This window comes from Jatropha curcas, chromosome 2 (assembly GCF_041381405.1).
Source record: "Jatropha curcas cultivar XTBG-Jc1 chromosome 2, XTBG_Jcur_1.0, whole genome shotgun sequence".
NCBI lineage: Eukaryota > Viridiplantae > Streptophyta > Magnoliopsida > Malpighiales > Euphorbiaceae > Jatropha > Jatropha curcas.
The window spans coordinates 3,926,126-3,946,760 of record NC_143152.1 but is presented as its reverse complement, the minus strand read 5'-3'; the positions used below and the strand labels follow the sequence as shown (position 1 = coordinate 3,946,760).

The window sequence follows — 20,635 nt, the reverse complement described above, 5'->3', positions numbered from 1 at the left end:
CCTATTTATATTCATTTATAGTAAAATTCCATAAAAATTTATTTATCGTCAAAAAATATTTTAATATATACAAACTATAGAATTGAATTTTATAATTGAAGTAGCAAAGTCAAAAAAATTATGACAACAAGTAAGAGTGTGTTGATAAAAAGTTGAACAGTCAAATATCTTGTGAAAAAAAAAATTCTTCAATTCATATATAAATTTGAAATAAAAAAAACTTATTTATAATTTTATAGAATTTATTATATTTTTAATTTTTTAAAATTAAATTTATGGAATAAGGTGAATACTTTTATTTACAGTATACATAAAATATCTCAAATTTCAAATGAACTTCATAAAATTTGTGTGTTTAGTAATTGTTGGTCATTTTTTTATTTCTCTCTATTCAAGAGAATGCCATTTGCTCCATTAGATCCAAAATAGGAGGAAGTCCATCTTTCAACAAAAAGGCCATGGGCCATGCATACATTCGTCGTGGGCCACGCATAGTCCAATATCATAAAAATAGTGTGAATGTTTTATTTTCCTTATTTCTTATTTTCATTTTTTATAATAATTTAAGAGACATTTGATTTTAAAACGAAAAATATTTAAAAAATATTTGAAATTATAATAATAGAAATTTTTTTTTATGAAATTCAATTATATAATTTTTCATGTGATTTCAAATTCTGTAGAAAATTATATATGAAATTCATTTTATTTTCTTTGAAATTTTTGAAGCTTTTTATTTGATTGTAATATTAAAAATTAATTAAAAATATTATTTTTAATTTATAAGAGTATAAAAATATTTAAAGTTATAAAATTTATATATGAAAAAAATATAAAAATAATAAACTACAGTGATCACTAGAAAAATGATAAATATTCCTTAGTGATGATTAGTGGATTAATAAACATATATTTATTATAATAAATCTAGTAATATCTGATAAATAATTACCTTTTTTTAAATAAATTCAATTTTTCCTCGACGAGAAAAAATATTTTTTGCTAATTGATCTTTTCAAGTATTCTAAATATAAAAAAAATTTGAAATTATTTTTCAAAAATAAATACGAAGTGCAAAAAGCCAAACTCAAATTTAAAAATTAGGGAAGGTGCAAGTGCTTGCAATTTGGCAACCAAAGTTCCATCAAATGTACTTATTTTGTTCCATTCTTTTGATAATTCCTGAATTATCGAACCAAAAATAATAATTATTTTATTAAAATTTAAAACTAGAAAGGTTGATTGATACATAAATGTAATGCAAGTCTTTTAGGAGGGAATAGTTTCTTCCATGAAATATGGAAGTTCTTCTACCGTCCAAATGTCATAAATGATAACCATTACTAGATTTAGTTCATAAAGCTTATGCTTGTTTTAGTGGGCATAATATGAGGTAAGGTCCTTCTCTCTTTTTCTTTTCCTACTGTTTGTACGGTAATCGATCAAATCAAATTACTTAAATATATACCTTTTATATTAAATTAGCTCGTGGAGTTATATTCTAAAATATTAGAATTTTCTTTTTTAAAATGCAAAAAAAGAAAAAAGAAAAAATTATTGTAGCATCTACAGTTCAATTAGCACATACCTGTAACTTTTTTGTGTCAAAGTTGATTAGCACATTTAGATTCTAAATGTGTCGCTATTTTTTATCATTTGCCTAGCATTTAAAATTATTTATTTCTTTACCCCCAGGGTCGAAATGAGATAGTAAGAGATCACTTTTTTCTTAACTAGATGTCTCGAGTTCGAGTTCTAAATATAAAATTCTTTTAAACATTCGAGAGGGAATATTTTGCCTCCTTTTAATTCGGATTAGTCGGACCAGCGAGTTTCGGATATCGGATGGTTAAAACAGAAAAAAATTACTTCCTTTTATTTTAACCTTTTTCCATTTTTTCCCCTTTTACTGTTATATTATTATTTTATTTTGGTTTTGTGGGAGGCTAATGGTGAGGGTAGTATAGTAGTCAAGCGCACTATAAAATTTTTACAAAAGAGTTAAAAGATTCATGATGTAATGAGTTCGAGGTCTCTCCAATATAAAATTTTTACTAAAGATAAAAAAAGGGAGATAATTTTTGTGACATCCTACCGAGTCGAGTCTTAGCACTGAGTCGAGTCATGTCATGGCGTCGAGTTGAGTCGGGCCAAACCAAACCCGGTTGGGGTAGAATGGGATTTTAAGTGGAGTTACTTGAGTGAGAGAAAAAGATCAAAGCATATGGGTGAGGATTGATTTGCATTAAAAGATCAAGTCTGGGTATTAAGTTGTAGTCTGTTTACAATTGAGGTACCATTTAGAACTTTTACACACACAAAGTCATGGATCTTTTAGAGCCTACCCGTGCATACCCATTTCACTTTCCCATTTTCATGTTTATCTTCATCTTCTTCATTTTCTTCCTTTTCTCTTCCACCTTCCTTTCAATTTTAATGGTAGTTAAGCCTTAACTTCAATTTTTCTTCTAGCCAAGTAAGTAAACCTTCTTGAAGTTCATAATTGAATCATTTGATGTTATTATGTTAAAATTCATAAGAATTCTTATTTATAGGTGAAGGGAGTTCGAAGAGTGTAGAAAAAAGAAGCTAAAGAGGAGCTCAAGCTTTTGGAGTAAAGGTTTGATATCTCTTGTTATTTTCCATTTCTTTGCATGAGAATTGTGTGGTGTGTTGCTAGTGAGACAATATATTGCTTCATGTTGAGTGGGAGGACTGGTATTGGTGAGAAAACAGGGGAAAACAGGGGAGGTATTGAATAAATGAAGTGAATATTGAGTTTATGTTGAAACAGGTTTTGCTGGAAATTTTACTAGTAACTTCATCTTGATTTTGACCCCATTTAATGATGGAATTAAGAAGTGTCATAGAAGAGTTATTTGTTCCTCTATGTGTTAGCTTTACATGGGTTTTTGAATCATACAAATCGGAGTTGTATATTGAGAGATATGATCAAAAGAGTACAGACAGTGCAGGCTGGAAGCGCGCGCGCGAATTGCATGACGAGTTCGCGTTGCCTTCTCGCGCTCGCGAATTTGAACTATGCGCTCGCGACTTTCACCTGAAACTCTCTGACTCTCATTTGTCACATCTCGCGCTCGCGACTTTCAAGTGCGCGCTCGCGACTTGTGCTCGCAAACTCTCTGACTTTCATTTGGCACATCTCGCGCTCGCGACTTTCAAGTGCGCGCTCGCGACTTGTGCTCGCAAACTCTCTGCCTTTCATTTGGCACATCTCGCGCTCGCGACTTTGAAGTACGCGCTCGCGTACTTGGCTCTTGGCCTGTAAGCGCTCGCGACCTTCATCGCGCGCTCGCGAATTTAGCCTGAGAACTTACTGTCTCTCATTTGGCACTTCTCGCGCTCGCGACTTTCAAGTACGCGCTCGCGACTTGTGCCCGATAACTCACTGTCTCTCATTTTGCACTCTACGCGCTCGCGACTTTCAAGTGCGCGCTCGCGACTTTCACCTGGAAACTCACTGACCTTCAGGTGTGCATTACGCGCTCGCGACTTTGCAAGGCGCGCTCGCGACTTGTGTTTTCATGCACTTTTGGACTTCTTTTTCAATGCAATTGTATTCCTTTGCTTCACTTATATGTCTCCAATCATTTTAACATCAAAATACAACATTAGAACATGTATCAAAACAACATGCAAGCATGCAAATGATGTGAAATCAAATATACATTATGAATTATGAAGTTATGAACTATTAATATGATGTTGTGTTATATTATTGACATACCAACATTATGCTCCATTGAGGTTAGGTAGAAACCATGTAGATAAGGCTATGTCGCGACATAGGATAGCAGATCTGCACCTCATACAGTTTTATACTCCGGCTACAAGCCGTTGAGTGGATATGATTATATATGGGCCATAGCAGCCAAGCATACAGTATTCATCCAGTTTCATACAGTTTTTCTTATCACTTCGGTTTCACTATAACCTTATGGAGCCATACAGATATCTTGACATAACATTTCATGAATTATACAGTATTATAAACAGTACAAAAGATAATCAAGGTATCATGAAAGTATCATGATGTGTGTGCTTATATGTGCCATATGTGTTTACATGGTTCTTTCTATACATGTATGTGTTTAATTGTTTCTTTATCTGTTGAGATATCCACTGAGCTTTCTTTGCTCAGCGAGTTACCTGTTTAACTCGCAGGTTTTGAGATTGGACAGTAGAGAGTCAGCTTACAACTGCTGCAGTTCATCTGTAGAAGACTCAGTCTTCAGGGTAGCTACTCGTACGGATGTGTATTTTTGTTTATCCTTTTCATGGCATGTACAGGGCACACAGTTGGGCCCATTTCATTTTGACACTAGTATCATGTTTTGTAAATATAAATTACATTATTTTTGTATACAGTATCAGCATGCTATTATATTCAATATACATTATGACTTCAGCATGTCAAGTCATAAAGTCAATCAGTTTGTAGCGTCTCGACTCGGTTTATTCGGGTTTACGGGTGGACCGGGAAGGGATGTTACAATTTTAATTTTATGAGAGGATAATGAAAGCATATTATTATAAATGAGTTACATTTAAAAAAAAAATCATATTGGATTAACAAGATATTTCAACTAATTTCAAAATGGGTTGAAACTTAATTTGAACATGGTCCGACCCAAGTTTGGACCCCTACTACTAATAATTAATATCTTTAAAAAAAAAAAAAAAACAAAAAATGAGTTAGCCCAGGAAATGAAAGGCTTGGATGAAATGTCCCTTTGATTCCTTAAAGAGTCAATTTTGTAGTGATTTCCAAACAAGAGGCAGCCAGCAGTCATGCCTTTTGTTTATTAATTATTAATTATTAATTATATCATAATTAACTATTATCTTCTCCATTAGCAATGCCATATGACTAATCCAAACATAATCATGCTTATCTGTTTGTTATCTAATAATTAATATGAACCAATCAAACACTGAAAGGGTTTTCCTTGTTTCAATACTGTCATTTTCACCTCAACCTCTAGCTGTACGAATGGCTTGGAGAATCAGAATTTTTTAAATGTCTACATATTTCAAGAAACAATAGCTGTTATTTTTATTTATTTATTTTTTATATAATAAAATTGCTAAAAATAAGTATATATATGGTTCTAAGCAGCTTAAAAAAAAAAAAAAAAAAACCATATTCCTTGTTGATTTTTCTTATAACATGGATTTTAAGTGTATCGATAGGCAGCTGAATGTGAATTATCCGATGAATCCAATATATAAAATTTTGTCATTTTGCATATATATATATATATATATATTCTTCATTAATGCTTAACAACATAAGTTCTGTAATTTGCAAGCTTCCCCTCTCAACTCAATGCATATGCTAATAACTTAATCCTCGTATTAATTGTTTTAATAACTGTTAATTATTTTAATATCCATTAGTTATTAGTTGTTACTTAATTACATAAGTGAATTACTTAATTAGTTGTTAAATTTAAAATGATAAAAAAAGTAAAGGGAACAATTTAATTTATATTACAGGTGGATTTATTAATTTGTGAAAAGATAATAGACATAAGTGTCAAAAAAATATTTATCAATTATTATGGCACACTAAACATTAAGTTAAATAATGTTCATTAAACGCTCTCTTAATCTCTAATAGTCATTTTATAGATTACTTTACCAAGTATTATAACTAATAAAAATAGTAAACTACCTTAAGATTGCTGAACAAGGACGTAGACCCTATTCGACAATACTAATTTTAATAGTTGTCAACTATTATAGTTGCTATCAACTTTTTTTTTTTTAACATTAAGCGCGAGCTGATATTTCATGATCCAATAATAAAAGTATCATAATACTAAATACTATTTTAAAAAGTATTGTTTTCATAATCCAATAATGTGAGGCATCTTTTTACACTGTCCAAAATATTCCCCGTAAAACTAAAATTCACATTATTATGAGAAGATATGTATTTTTTATATCATATTTAAAAAGTAGGTGAAGGATTGGATGGAAGCAAAGAATTGTTCCCTATATATATATATAATATATAAAAAATAAATGTAAAAGTGTTTCTATATTTAATTGATAATTATTATATTATATATACCTTTTCATTTTTATCTCCTAGAAACATGGATGGATCGAACATGGTTCTCAACTCTCAACTTGCTCCATTTATTATTTATTCATATTTATGTATATGTAAGGAATAAGACAAAGTTCATGCACTTTTTGACTAATTTGCCAAAAAAAAAAAAAAAAAAAAAGAGGGGGAAAACTTAATTATTCTTTTTTTCTTCTCCAGGGATGCTGCATTTAAAAAAAGAATCAAGATATTTCTTTTTTTTTTTTAATTTTAAGAAAAAAAAACAGAGGAATTAATATTTAGAGCCCTCAAATATGAATATTATGGCATAATTTTTAATAAGATAGCATTTTCTTGATAATGATGTATCGAGTTTTCATATCACCATCAAACTACTGTATATTAAAAAAATCAGCATTGAAAAACATTGTCACTAAAAAATTATAATCTTAAAAATATTATTTCAGTGTTTTTAAAATTTTATAAATATTAATATCTTTAAAATAGTGAGAAATATTTGAAAGAGAGAGCTACGTGCACTGTGAAGTTGGGTATAAGCTCAAGTTTAAAACCATTTCGGATATGAGAATGTTAATAAATTGCTTTACGCATACTCTTTTTTTTTTTTTTTATAAGACAAAAAAATTTTCTTTTTAAGAGAGAATTTGGATATTTTTTTTATCAAAAAATCTAAAAAATAGCTATTTCAATTTCTTTTCTTAGAAAAATATAAAAATTAAATAGTTATTATTGTTATCCTGAATATCAAAATTCATAATTAATTAATAATTACTTAAGGCACACTAAAGCATAGTCTAGTGCACATCTCCGAAGTGGCTTTTAGAGATTAAGTTAGACTCTGATGAGTGAAGGGTGTGTATATCGGCTATTTTATTAACACTATTCTCACAATCAAACAGTGAAAATTCAGTCGGAGATTCCCAAGCAATGACAGACCAAATGGCTATTATTACATCTTTCGGCCCTGGAATTATTCAAATTGCTTTTGCCAGGTAATCTTCTGTCTGCTTACAATTTATTTATTTATTTTTGTTTATTTCCTCTTTCTTGATTTCTGGTTAAAGAATGCACGCCACGCCTTATTTTCTTGGATTACCATTTCTCTCCTTTTTTTGTTTTTTTAAGTAGTTTAGAGAAGCCAAAGGCTGTAAAAAAGTTTTTGAAACAAACAAGAAAGATAAGCTGGATTCTGATAGGTGACAGCAAAAATACCATATTAAGCAAGAACTTCAAGGATGAATAACAGAGGAATAATTAATACAAACTTTATCCAAATTACTTATATCTTTTTTCAAGTAGTTTGTATTGTAAACCTTGGCGCAGTACCACCTGCGGCGAGCATAAAACATGTATGCAATAAAAAAAAAGTAATTTGTAAATCAACCTACTGATGTTAATTTGTTTTCAACGAACCAATTGGAATGTGAAAATTTTAGTGAAATGAAATTATTTTTCAGTAATTTTTGCCCATAGCTATAGTGGCAATGTTCTTTAGAAGAATACTATGTAGTGTGTGTAGTGGACTGAACGGAATTGGTTTATGTTACTTGTATATATGCATTTGATTCTTTGAGCACGTTTTAGAATCTGACCGTTACAATTCCATTTCCACTGCATTTTTGGATTAAAATATAATAGTACAAGAACTTTTCTGGTAATTTCAGATTCTCCACTTTGAAAGGTGCAATCTTTTAGTTGTAAGTAGAAGGAAATGGGAAGTTTTTATCTTTATATTCTGAGAAGAAAAGAGAAAAAAGAATCATATGTGAATATATATATATATTAATTTGTTCAGTATACATGATCTCGTTGAGTGGCTAAAGTGGGTTTTATCTGTATCTGTAAAATGGAATAATTGCAGATCTCTTTCTGTGAATTTATGCCAGTATCTCATATAATCTACTATGCCATAGTCACAGATGCTCATAACACTTATTCTCCAATTTAATTTTCTGATGGTGATAAAACAGTGACAATGGAGAATGATTTTTACTGATATATTATATATATTTAAGGCTTTGGATTTCAGATTAGTTTAATTTTTATATTAGCAGTTGAAATTAAAACATATTATTCTTTTTTCCAATCATTTCTGTCCATACAAAGGACAAAATTGCATGAAATATGTTAGTTTATTTTTAAGTGATTTGTTTCTGTCTGTGCTTTGGTTATGTCAACAGAGCATTGTTTGTTCATTCCTATCCATATTAGGAATAAGTAAAAGAAAAAGGCAAACAATTAGCACAGTGAACATCTATACAAATATATAAATATTCATAGCTTGAACATGAAGTCTTTTGGAATATAAGAAAGAATTTTATGCCATCCATTTTTTGAATTCAACATTATTGGTGTTGATTATCCAAACAATCTGTGTCCTTTCTTTCTGATTTTATTTTTTTTTTCTGATTTTTTTGTGTATTTTCCGCGGCTTCTTCTCTTTAAGTAATTCACAGTAGAATGAAATCTGACACACTTTTTGGCATTGGCAGAGAGAATTCAATAGAAAAATAAACTTTTTTGCCATTTTTTTCTCTCTCTCCCTCTCATATTTTTGTAATGAACACTTCAAAGATTGATTTCCAAGAAAGGGTTCAACAAAACCATGGAGTAATAAGTGATTTTGCTCTTAACTCCTTGCAATGTTTTGACAGTCAACAGAACTGGAAAATGGGAGTTCCTATTCTGACACAAGTCATGGAAGAAGAACAGCAACAACATCAAGATTTTAGGCATGATAAGTCATCAACAAGCATTATGAGCCGTTTCGAATCACCAGCTTCAGCCTTTTATGCAACAGAAAAATATATGGGTTTTCCTCTGTATGATTGTCAAGTTGGTGCATACTCCAAGTCCTATGATTCACAATTTACTTCGCAGAACTCTTTAGTTCAGAACTATCCTATCAGTTCAATGGAGCAGCGATCTGATCATAGCCTGGAATCCAGAAACAGCTTGCTGTCAATCTATAAAGGTCCTTGCAGCACAGGAAATAAGCTGCATCAGCTTGAAAGAAATAAGCTGTTAAATAATGGAGCTGCGATTCACCTTTCTATTCCTTTTCATGGGGATCAGGATTATAGAGTATGTATTTTCAACAGTTCTTCCTATTGTTGTTGCCTCTAGTTCAATATAAACAAATTTGAAAAACAAAAGTATAGTAATTGGTATATAAATGATAGAATTTGGTTTAGTTAGAATTCTGTAAATGAATATATATTTTACAGAATTTTGTGGGAGCATCTACTATACCAGGGATATCGAACCCGATTATTGAAATTGCTCAAGATACCCTTTTTAGCTTCTAGAATCTATTTTCTTAGTTCATATTCATTTACAATTCCATGTTTTATTTGATATGAACAGAAACATTCATTTCATTTTCATGAATTCAATTTTATGAAATTCAATAAAACTAAGCCAAATTCTATTGTTTTTACATGAATTATATACTTCAAATTCATTTATACCAAAGAAAGCCTTAGTCTTTACTGGCTTTAAGCTGTATAAGAAAGCCTTAGTCTTTACTGGCTTTAAGCTGTATATATACACTTATTTCTGCGCAGATTGGCTGCAATCCATGTAGTTCTCCATTTGGACAGATGGGGTTTCCTTTGCAGCGAGAGATACAATCTTCAAGACTTACTTCTCGTAATCCTGTGGCAACTGGAGCTGTGCTGTCAAGTAAAACAAGGATAAGATGGACTCAAGATCTTCATGAGAAGTTTGTAGAGTGTGTAAATCGCCTTGGCGGTGCTGAAAGTAAGTAACTTTAAGATATGAGCCTTCTATGAATTGCAAAAGTACCTGAAAAAAATCCATCCTTTTAATTATTTATTGTTGAACAATTGCAGAAGCTACGCCAAAGGCAATACTAAAGCTTATGGACACAGATGGATTGACTATCTTTCATGTCAAAAGTCATTTGCAAGTAATATTGTTCGACTCAAATGCATGTGTATTTTCAGTATTGAGTTTTACTTGGTTTTTAAATTCTAGACTTTTTGTTATTCTTATTTGTTTTACAGAAATATAGAATTGCAAAGTACTTGCCAGATCCTTCAGAAGGTAATAATCTTTGATGTGATATGTAACTGTTTTGTATTATCTTCAATTTCCATATTTCTGATTCTTGAACTCACAGAATAAAAATATTATCATATCAAAATGTTATTAAATATCAGAACCAATTTTTGTAGGTTATGTGATGGTAATGAAAATTTAGCTGCAACGTTTGATTATTTAGTCCTTTGAATGGGATTAATGACACTCAAGCTTGGCTGTAATATGTTTACAAAAGACATGTATTAGGAGCTAAATTACTTGGTTTTGTAGTTGTACAGTAATTGTTTGTTTTTATGCCTTAATGAAGAATTGTTCTAGCAAAATTACTAGGAAACTCTAATTCAAACACCCTTTGGACTGCAGGAAAGGCTGAGAAAAGAACTAGCATAAATGAAGTACCACAGATCGATGCAAGAACGTAAGCTTCATAATGCTTCCCACTTCAATTTCAAGAAATATTTGGCATTCATATGTATATATTTATATATATATATATATTCTTATTTATTGTAATGCGAATACTTGACTAGTAATTTTATAACAAATTTTTAATCATGTGTAGCAGTGGCTTGCAAATCACAGAGGCACTGCAACTGCAATTAGATGTTCAAAGGCGTCTGCATGAACAATTGGAGGTATATCGATTGGATCTTTCACCAGTCTATTGCTTATTTCATCTAAATGCTCTATTTATTCAATTTGAATTCTAGTTATCATCTTTACATAGTTCATTGTTCCTTTATTTGTACCTTATGGATACTTGTATATATCCTTACATAGTTCTTGGCAATGAAATGGGAATCAAAATGGATTTCTGAATCCAAAAGAATCCTGTCCCAAGTTAGTTTTAAATGATCAAATATAACTTTTTAGTTATATTAATAAATTTCAGCAGAAATTCAAGTCATTCAAAAATTAAAAAAAAAAATATCATTTTTGAATTCTTTGTGGATGAAAATGGAACCCTATCCCAAGAACTACATTCCATTCCTAATTCCCGAGTGAACCGAACATGATCAGGAAATCCTTGATTACATTAATGCATAACTTCATTTGTTTACTTTTTATTTTCGAAGATACAAAAAAACCTTCAACTACGCATTGAAGAACAAGGAAGACAGCTACAGAGGATGTTTGATCAACAGCAAAGAAAAAATCAGACTCTCTTCAATACTCAGAACTCAGATCCTAACTCCCCGGATGAGTCAGAATTCAGTCTTGACGATTTTGAGGTTTCCATTGCAGAAGGTTCTAATAGTACCCACTTCAAATCCAAGATAAGCTAGACCTTTCAAGATTGTGGTACCATAATCATTTCCATTTACTTTCTTGATTGATTTGATCATATCAGCAGCTCTAGTTCTCAGTAGTGCAGAATCAAGAAGAACAAGAATGTGCTGATATGCAAAGAAAAAAAAAAGCTTTTTGTATTTACTTGGATGGTCAAATCAATTTACATTTGATATGTATCTGTGAAGGAAAAAAAAAAGGTAAATATATAAAAGTGGATGTTATTATACAAAATACCCTTTAGAACTAGGAAGTGTGATTTCTGAGAGTTGTACGTTTTTGAAAATTTTATTTGTTAGAAAAATAAATTTTGTATGTACTTTCAAGATCATAAATACATTACAAGCACCAGATTTTTGATCTCCAATCGATTAATCTGCTTGTAAAATTCAATACTTCTACAATTTTTGTATTAGATTTGTGATAATTAGATGCTCAACAGGAAGCAAAGTGAAAATTTGCCAAATGAATGCTTCCCTGTTTTTCTCATTTTCATTATTTTTCCCATACACAGCTGGTTAATATGTTAAAATTAGTTGAAGATTAAACAGTCAGTGGACTAATTATAATCAAAAGTAATTTTTGAATTATGACTAAAAAATTATTATTTTTAATTTAAGAATAGAAATTAAAACTTGTCATGTTTTTTATGTTGTCATTCCTTGCCATGCTTATTTAGAGTTTTGAAGAATGTTGTCGTTCTTTACCATGTTCAGCTTATTTTTCAAGTAGTCCTTTTTTCAAATACTTGTCATTCTTTACCATGTTCAGCTTATTTTTCAAGTAGTCCCTTTTCAAGTACTGTGCAAGTTCAGAGCTTGATTGCCTCAGAATTTGATATGCAATGCTTTTCCAGTGTCAACATAATAATGTTGTCATTCTTTGACGTGTGTAGAAAAGTTATTTAATCCCTCAAAAAAGAATTCACTGAGGTTTTTCTTATATAAAAAGCCAAAAATTTAAAAGAAAAATAATATAAAAGACATTCAATTATTACCCATACAAAATTGAGCACATCATTTTATCACCAAATACAGAAAATGCAGTCACAATTCTTTGGTTGATCCAAACATGAGTTCATTTCTGCAGATTACCCTATGAGCATTTCTAGGTGGTGTTTTCCCTTTTTGGTACATTAGAAATTCTTGAAGTAAACCAACAATGTGATGATCGGAGTGATAAGCGATCTCAATCATTGTAAAAGTGAAAATACAAATTCAATGTGGGAAGCACACTCGTCTTGAAGAACCAAAAGCTGTAAGCTCAACTGCTCGAAGGGAATTAAAAGCTTCTGATTCTACTAAAAAAAAAAAGGGGAAATTCTTTAAGTAGATTATCAGGATTTAAACTGCTGATCTCTTGGGAACTATTTAGCAGGAAATATCAATAATAGCTTACATATTCAACAGCTTTGGATGAGCAAGAGACTGTGAAAAGTGAAATTCAGGAAAGCAGGCATGGATGGAGGATCTCAATTAGGTCATCAAATCCTTGAGGAGGCTAAAATGTCATCTAGCATTCCGGCGAGTCATTTAGATCATCTACCATCTCCTTTTTTTGCAAACCAGTCCTATTTAGATTTTCAACAACAACTAGAGTATGAAATTGCTACTTCTTTGAGCCCTTTACAGGTTCCTGAGCCTAATAATGCAAAAATGCCACATTCTTGTGAAAATTTTGAAAATAATCCTGAAGTAAGTCCTCTTCGTAATTTTTTTCTCTCTCAATTTTATTATGCTGTATTTAATTAAACTTAATGAAATGGTTTAAACTAATCACTTGCTATTGAAAAGCTGATATTCCCTACTGAACAAGAGAAATCATCATCTGCAAGAGATTTGGAGAGAGCTTCTTTAATTAGCAGTTCTGGATCTTCTAGACCAGTCTTTTCAAGTGATAAAAAAAGAATTAGATGGTCTGATGATCTTCACAGGAAGTTTGTTGAATGTGTCAACAGTATTGGTGGTGCTGACAGTAAGTAATTTGATCATAAGAATTTATATATATCTCACTATTATTCATAAAAATTTCCATTTTTATACTCTAATTTGCTATGTATTGCTCTAATAATATCAGAGGCAACCCCAAAGGCAATACTGAAGATGATGAAATCAAAAGGGTTAACCATTTTTCATGTCAAAAGTCATTTGCAGGTACCATAGGAATGTTTCCAGTGCAATTAAAACTGTTTTTTCTTTAAGCACCATTTCAGATATTTTTGAAAAAAAAAAAAAAACTGTTTGAGAATATTACTTGGCTGTTCTGAAAGTCTTTATATATAACTAATATATCGATGACTTTTAATTGATTTTTCCAATATATAGCAATGATCTAGTTTCCACTTGTGCTTACTGTATTATTCTTAACATTTTGGTTTGCAGAAATATCGATCTGAGAAGATAATCTGTGAATGTAAACAAGTTAAAATTTCTGCAATTTCAATGGCAATTTGCTAATAGATTAATAATGAGTCAATTATTATTATTATTACTTTTACAGGAAAAACTGATGAAAGAACAATAAGTGATATGCCTCAGCTCTACATGAAAAAGTACAGTTCTTGAATCTATACTATTTGTAGTTTTGTGATAGGGAACCAAACTATAATGTTCAAAAACAGTCAAATCGAAAAATTTTCGGTTTTTTCTCAGTTTCTTGACAAATTCCTTACTTGTGTTTGCAGGACTCTGAAAATCAAGGAGGCACTGCAACTGCAACTAGATGTTGAAAAACATATTCATCAACAACTGGAGGTAAACAAGTAAAAATAAATGTTATTTCTTGAAATAACGGTATTGATTATAATTACAGTCATTATAAAGTTGTTTTAACGAATTTAAGGACTCATCTTCTAAAGCTTTTTGCCTTTTTTTTTGGCACAGATTCAAAGACAACTCCAGCTGCAAATTGAAGAAAATGGAAGGCAACTAAAGCTGATGTTGCAGCAGCAACAGAAATTAAATAAATGAACATTAATAACCCATAACTTGAGATAATAACATAAGAAAGATCAATTTGCTACAAACTAAACTTACTTTGGCTTGAAAGAGATGGTTCACTAGAAATCTCACATCACATTGTAATAGATTTTTCTTTCTAAGGGAGATTCAACCTCGAGTTTATATCAGATTGTATATGTACTTATTATTAGGTCATGCATGTCAGTGAAAATGTAATAGGTTTTGTACTAAATGCATGTTTTTAAGCTATTAATCTATGATTGCAGCTATTGTAGGAATCTTTTTTTTGCTGTTTATTAGCAGTTGCAACATGTTCTTTAAATCTATAGTTCAGTGATACACAAGAGACGAGTTATAAATTCTCCATTTCATATTTGTTTGTGTTGGGTTGCACAATTTGTTTCAGTTCTGTTTCTTTATACCATTAGTATACATGGCAAAAACATAATATATATACATGTTATACTATAAAAACCATGAAGAACTCAAAATTGTGTGCATAAAGTGCCCGCATCACTTGCGCAAAAGATCAATCCACAAAATAAATACTTTTGACATAAATAAATAATTTTATATGTTATAGATAATTTTGGAATGATTAAATAATTCCTTCACTTATAAAATTATATAAATTAAATATGCAATGATTATTGTTATTTTGCATGTTACATAATTTATCAAACGAATAATAATACAAAATTAAAATGTTGAGTTAGTTACAATTGAACAAGTAGAGTTATTGTAAATATAGTTTTAATATATAAATTAAATTTTAGTTTGTATTTTGAAAATCATAAGTTCAGTTCAATTTATGGGTAAATAGAATTATAGTAAGTATAAAATAATTTTAGTATGAAAATTGGATTATGGGATGTGTGCTACTTAAATATCATATCATATATACATAAAAAAACAATATATATACACACACTCACAATCATTGGCGTGTAGGTATAATTCCTGTGACGGAAACAAACAAAGCGGGAGCAGGGTTCGACCACCACTACGCAGAAAGTTCTCTGTTTGTGTTTGAAGCCTGTTAAAACTCCGAACTCCCTTCTTGCAGTCTCAAAAACGCAACATAGAGAGAGGTTAACCAAAGCTTAAAAATGGAGGATATGAAGAAGAGGAAGATGGAGGAGTCAAGCAACGGCGGTGAAATCTCAACAACCCAAGAGCACCTTCGTTCTCTCCTTGACCCTCTCAACAAATCCCAGCTCGTCGATCTTCTCTCTAGACTGTGCGTCTTATCTCTCTACTTTTCTCTGAAAGTTTATTGGGTTTTATTTTATGGGTTTATTTTCTTTTTCTGTATTGTATTGGCTGCCCAAAGTAAAATTTTCAACTTGGAATTGTAGGTGCCTGGGTTTTGTTTATGATAGTTTAACTAAAGATTATCTATCGAGTTGCTCTGTTTCGTGAGACTAATAGTGATTGAATTCTTACTTTGAATTTACAAGAGTACTGATTTTTTGTGAAAAGCAAAGATTTTGTTGGTTTCATGGATATCAATTCCGATTCTAGGCAACCAAAATAGTATCCTCTAATATGTTTATCTTCTTTTATTGGCAAATTTTCGATCTTTATTATTATGTGCCTTATTGTATTTTCAAATTAGAACTTAAGCATTTAATGGCAGATGCATTGGGAGCTCTTCAATTGCCTGATAAGATCGGGTGTTTTTATTGGTTTGAATCCTTTGTTTCTTTGCTCTGTGTTTGTGTATGAGAGAGAGGGAAAGAGAGAGAGAGAGAGAGAGAGAGAGAGAGAGAGAGAGAGAGAGGGCTTGTGTAATGGAGGGCGCACAGTTATGACAATGTTGTGCTAATGTCTGCTTTAAAAGGATGACATATGAGTGTAACTTCTATTAATCAATTGTATGCCGTGTGATTGACACTCTGCATGTGTGTTTATTTGCATGTTGACGCATAAAGAGGGACCCAATATCCTTCCATTGCAGAAGAAATTAAAAGCCTAGCCAGTGCAGATCCAGTGCATCGAAAGCTTTTTGTCCGTGGCTTGGCCTGGAATACCACTTCAGAAACCTTGTGTGCTGTGAGTGCATTGCTGATGTGTTTTTGCATGCTATGGTGATGATTGTAACATATGAAACTAATTATAGCTGATGTTATTCAAATTGACTAATCAATCTCCTGTACCCCCTTTTCATTTCCTTGACTTATTATTCTTCTTAACTTTTCAGTGATTTGACCACATAAGTTTTTGTTCCAGGCATTTCGTGTCCATGGTGAAATAGAAGAAGGTGCTGTCATTTATGATAAAGCCACAGGGAAATCTCGTGGCTACGGCTTTATTACTTACAAACATATGGAATCAACACAAAATGCACTGAGGGCACCTAGCAAATTGATTGATGTAAGCATCAACACCTTTTTAAATTTTTTATTTTACTTTTTACATCATGGATATTTCCTTTAGTTAACAGAACCATCTGTTATCTTTCTGTCATTGTTCTCTCAATTCAAGATCCATCAGCTGTTTAAATGTGCACACACAAATCTGAGGGTGTATGGCGCTCACATACTCTCTTCAAGGTCGTAAATTATGTGTTAAGCAGAAGTGGCTTGTCAATGTTGCTTACACTGAATAGAATTAGACGAGAACAATTTCGTGGTAATTTTAACTTGGAATGGTTCAAGCTCTCTTGAAATGCATGAGAGGACATCTCTATTCTGATTCCGTTCTTCGAAATATATTAAATTTTGCATGAAACGTGGAATTGCAGTTGCAAATTCCTTAAAGACAACCTTGTTGAAACTACTAACCCAAACTCCACATAATTAAGTCTTAATTCCAATCAAGTTAAAGTTGATTGTATATATCATTTTCTTCCATGTTATCTTCTTTAGGACTATGTTTATAGAGAAGTCTGCTGCTTCATCCTTGTTCACCATCTAATCCTATCTCATTATATGTCTACTTCGCATCTCTTTGTCCCTATAAACTTTGATATGCTGGACCTTTCATTCTGTTGCATTTGTTGGTTTATTTCGGACATCTCCAAACCATTTCAATTACATGTGTCGGATTTGGTAATGTATTGGAGTGGAGATAGTTTTTCCTCAATAACAAATATGGTCTATTCTTTTCTTCCTCTTTCAAATGGATAAGATGATTGTCCACTTTGAAATGTCAAAATAAAAAACCTTATGTAGATACAAAATTGAAGCTAGGGACCAAATTCTTGGAGAGGCTTTCATGTAAGCATGGGGTCACTAAATGCTAACTTTTTGTGGTGATGAGAGGAATTTTGGTATTGACCGTTTGTTTTCTGTAAACCGTAGTCTTTAATTTTACTCTTATATTTTATAACTCTGGTTTAGATGGGTGGTAAGTGGCAAGTAAAATCCCTTTAGTGTCCTTTTTAATACTGTTTTTCAAAGAAAGGAAATCATGGAGTGAAGTTCTAGAGACTGTTTCTTGTATGTAGAAACAGAACACACACACCCCTAACATATTTCTTAAAATTGTCCTTGTTAAAAGAGAGGGTACAATTTTATACTAACGTGTGCACTTAATTTGGAGGAAAAGGAACCCTGCAGGCTCTCTCAATTAAATTGGGATTAAGGCTTAACTGAGTTGTTTGTCAATGTTGTTTTGCCACAATGTACTTGGGGGGGATTCATTTCAAAATTAGGGAATATTATTCCATCTTATAGGCATGCATACCCTTTCTTAACAAGTATATATCTGTCTACCTCCCTGTCTCTGTCTTCTAAATGTAACACCGTTACTCAGGGTCGGATGGCTGTCTGTAATCTAGCATGTGAAGGGTTAAGTGGGGTGAGTACTACGCCTGATTTAGCCCAGAGAAAACTCTATATTGGAAGTTTGTCACCAGAGATCACAAGTGAATTGCTGCTCAACTTTTTTGGAAGGCATGGTGAGATTGAAGAAGGTTCAGTTGCTTATGACAAAGATACCAATGAATCGCGGTATATGATTATCATTTGTTTTCTCTGTTCATTGAGGAATATCTTCTGTTATTATTTTTTCTGACTACTTATTATACTTCCTATATCTCCATCTATAGATACTTGAAAGTGACTATCCTTTCCCTTTCATTTGCAGTGGGTTTGGTTTTGTTACATACAAGACAGTGGAGGCTGCAAAGAAGGCCATAGATGATCCACAGAAGACACTTGGGGTAAGTTGTTGCATATGTTTTTTCAAAATGATCAGAATGCATGCCTTTTTTTCATCTTTTTCTAGACATGACTCTTTGTTCAAGGAGTTCCTCTTAACTATTTTGGATCTGTGGTACTCAAGGAATAAAGGGCTTCTCAGAGGGAATATTTATCTCTATTGGCTCTAGAAGATAGATGGCTAAATACGTTAGCTTATGTTTAGCGATCAGCAATTTGTGGCTGTACTGGTTGTCATGATAGTCTTCATTATCATTTTCAATAAATCTATATGTATATTGAGTTTCTAAAATATGGGTATATCGACACATTATTACAAATATCAATGGAAATAGAAAAGTATCGGTATCAATTAAAATATGTAGAAAGTAGAAAATTCTAGATAATTTTTAAGAAAATAAGAACTATACATTTATCTGCTTATAATTCTTTTAATTTCAAAATTTTGTAAATAAAATGGCAAGTAAACCATTTAGTAGTCAAGAAATGGTGTGATTTCGAATAAATATGGACATCCATGATACATGTGTAAAGTGATAATTAATTCTGTAATCTGTCTAATAGGAACCAGTTGTTGCTACTTTTTAGTGTATTTTGATTTAGCTTAGTTATCTATTTTGCACTTTATTCTTTGAGTCATCCGGTACAGATACATATCAATATATTCATTAGGGATGCAAGATATATTTGCTCTGGCGAAGTGGTCCAAGGCCATGTTTTGTCATGCATGGTCAAGACTTTGAACTGAAGCATGCAAGATCAGATGTTTTATACTTTTATTATCTCGAGTTCATTCTCAATATATGAAATCTTGCGGGGAAAAAAAATTGAGAAGGGCCTTAATTACTATAATGCAGTAGTACAGTCTAAGATATTGTCATTGATTGAACTTGTTGACCATGTCCTATTAGCATTTCCTGCTATAGTTTGAACAGAAAGTGGTGTTCCTTTTAGAATGGGATGTAACAATTGAGAATCAAATGGGCCTTTTCAAAGATGGGAGAATTGACGATAAAGGATCTTCTCGTCCTACTATGCATTTCCTTATCATTGTCGTCTGCTAGACTATATAGTTCCATGTTCTAAATCAGATATCATGTTTTTGTCAAGTTCATTGTTAATTACTTGTTCTAAATGCTTCGGCTTTATCATTTGTTATCATTTGGAGATTTTCCTGCACTTGCTATATAAACACGGGTATTCTCACACCAGTTGGTTAATTTTGCTAGCATCATTAAACATTTTTGTAATTATTCTTGTTGCAGGGGAGAACTATTGTTGTGAAGCTTGCTGATACTCACAAAGGCAAAACAGCACAAACACAATTGCCTCCACCAGTGGTACCAGTACCCTTGCCAATGGCAGCTGGATACACTCAACCTGTAAAAGCACATCCTGGCCCTGCCCCTGTTGGCTACTCTTATCCTCAAACTATGACATCATATCCTGCTTCCTCTTACCCAAGTCCTCCCACAGCACCTGCTCCATATCCTCCTCAATCTCAAATTTCATATCCACCAGTTGCCATGAAGAAAGATCCGCTCGGTCTTTCACCACCAACACCTATGGGAATGGGTGGATACCCTTATTACCTTCCAAAACAATGATTTTCTCTCAGTGAAATCTCACTGTCGTTCTAGTTTTTTACTCTTCTTTTCCTCTCTTTGATTCTTTTCTTTTCTACTAGCAGCTATAATCTTGTCATTGAGTAGACTTTGTCACTAGTTCTGTTAGAGCAGGTATTGGAATGTCTAGTATGGCAGAGAAACTAAAATTTTGTTACTGAAATCTTCTTTTTGGTTATATTTTCTTCTTTCTCTCAAATGGACATGCTATGGCATCCATCTAATGTATTATAACCCATACTAGGAATAACTGAATTGCTCTGCAGGATTCTTTTTTTTTTTTTTTTTTTTTTTTTTGTTCCTGATGTCTGTTGAAAGTGGAAATCAATGTTTTCAATTTACTTGTGTATGATTGACTTGAGACAAGATGGAGATGGAGATGGAGGGGGAGGGGGAGGGGGAGGGGGATGTGGAGGTTGAAGCTTCTTA

General features: G+C 31.9%; 3 protein-coding genes across 5 annotated transcripts; all 3 read left to right on the top strand.

Annotated features, from left to right (window-relative positions):
• The first annotated feature begins 6,959 nt into the window (after positions 1 to 6,959).
• LOC105646504 (myb family transcription factor PHL5) lies at positions 6,960 to 11,822 on the top strand. 3 transcript variants are annotated; one of them, XM_020684279.2, is made up of 8 exons: positions 6,960 to 7,092; positions 8,755 to 9,184; positions 9,667 to 9,862; positions 9,955 to 10,031; positions 10,129 to 10,168; positions 10,529 to 10,583; positions 10,728 to 10,800; positions 11,242 to 11,822. In XM_020684279.2, exons 1-8 carry the CDS (start codon positions 7,028 to 7,030, stop codon positions 11,449 to 11,451), a joined length of 1,146 nt encoding a protein of 381 aa, XP_020539938.1. In that variant the 5' UTR covers positions 6,960 to 7,027; the 3' UTR covers positions 11,452 to 11,822. The 3 variants fall into 3 exon arrangements, with proteins under 3 accessions (XP_020539938.1, XP_020539937.1, XP_012087751.1); XM_020684278.3 differs by lacking the exon at positions 6,960 to 7,092 and having other exon boundaries at positions 8,035 to 9,184; XM_012232361.4 differs by lacking the exon at positions 6,960 to 7,092 and having other exon boundaries at positions 8,138 to 9,184; positions 10,731 to 10,800.
• A 1,090-nt stretch (positions 11,823 to 12,912) lies between these two features.
• On the top strand, positions 12,913 to 14,424 carry LOC105646546 (myb family transcription factor PHL5-like). The gene is made up of 7 exons (XM_020684283.3): positions 12,913 to 13,149; positions 13,249 to 13,429; positions 13,532 to 13,608; positions 13,837 to 13,875; positions 13,927 to 14,006; positions 14,139 to 14,208; positions 14,338 to 14,424. The coding sequence occupies exons 1-7, from the start codon at positions 12,913 to 12,915 to the stop codon at positions 14,422 to 14,424; spliced, it is 771 nt and encodes a 256-aa protein (XP_020539942.1).
• A 931-nt stretch (positions 14,425 to 15,355) lies between these two features.
• On the top strand, positions 15,356 to 20,456 carry LOC105646503 (UBP1-associated protein 2C). Its single transcript, XM_012232359.4, has 6 exons — positions 15,356 to 15,655; positions 16,350 to 16,470; positions 16,648 to 16,791; positions 18,175 to 18,371; positions 18,508 to 18,583; positions 19,847 to 20,456. The coding sequence occupies exons 1-6, from the start codon at positions 15,525 to 15,527 to the stop codon at positions 20,186 to 20,188; spliced, it is 1,011 nt and encodes a 336-aa protein (XP_012087749.1). The 5' UTR covers positions 15,356 to 15,524; the 3' UTR covers positions 20,189 to 20,456.
• Positions 20,457 to 20,635: the final 179 nt, after the last annotated feature.

Excerpts from the sequence above, each read along its gene's own strand:
- LOC105646504 (XM_020684278.3), top strand. The coding sequence starts at position 8,660 with ATGAACACTTCAAAGATTGATTTCCAAGAAAGGGTTCAACAAAACCAT. Across the intron at positions 9,185-9,666 it reads ATGGGGATCAGGATTATAGA|ATTGGCTGCAATCCATGTAG; the intron begins GTATGTATTTTC and ends ATTTCTGCGCAG. Across the intron at positions 10,032-10,128 it reads ATGTCAAAAGTCATTTGCAA|AAATATAGAATTGCAAAGTA; the intron begins GTAATATTGTTC and ends TTTGTTTTACAG.
- LOC105646546 (XM_020684283.3), top strand. The coding sequence starts at position 12,913 with ATGGATGGAGGATCTCAATTAGGTCATCAAATCCTTGAGGAGGCTAAA. Across the intron at positions 13,150-13,248 it reads ATTTTGAAAATAATCCTGAA|CTGATATTCCCTACTGAACA; the intron begins GTAAGTCCTCTT and ends GCTATTGAAAAG. Across the intron at positions 14,007-14,138 it reads CCTCAGCTCTACATGAAAAA|GACTCTGAAAATCAAGGAGG; the intron begins GTACAGTTCTTG and ends TTGTGTTTGCAG.
- LOC105646503 (XM_012232359.4), top strand. The coding sequence starts at position 15,525 with ATGGAGGATATGAAGAAGAGGAAGATGGAGGAGTCAAGCAACGGCGGT. Across the intron at positions 15,656-16,349 it reads GTCGATCTTCTCTCTAGACT|AGGGACCCAATATCCTTCCA; the intron begins GTGCGTCTTATC and ends TGACGCATAAAG. Across the intron at positions 16,792-18,174 it reads CACCTAGCAAATTGATTGAT|GGTCGGATGGCTGTCTGTAA; the intron begins GTAAGCATCAAC and ends ACCGTTACTCAG.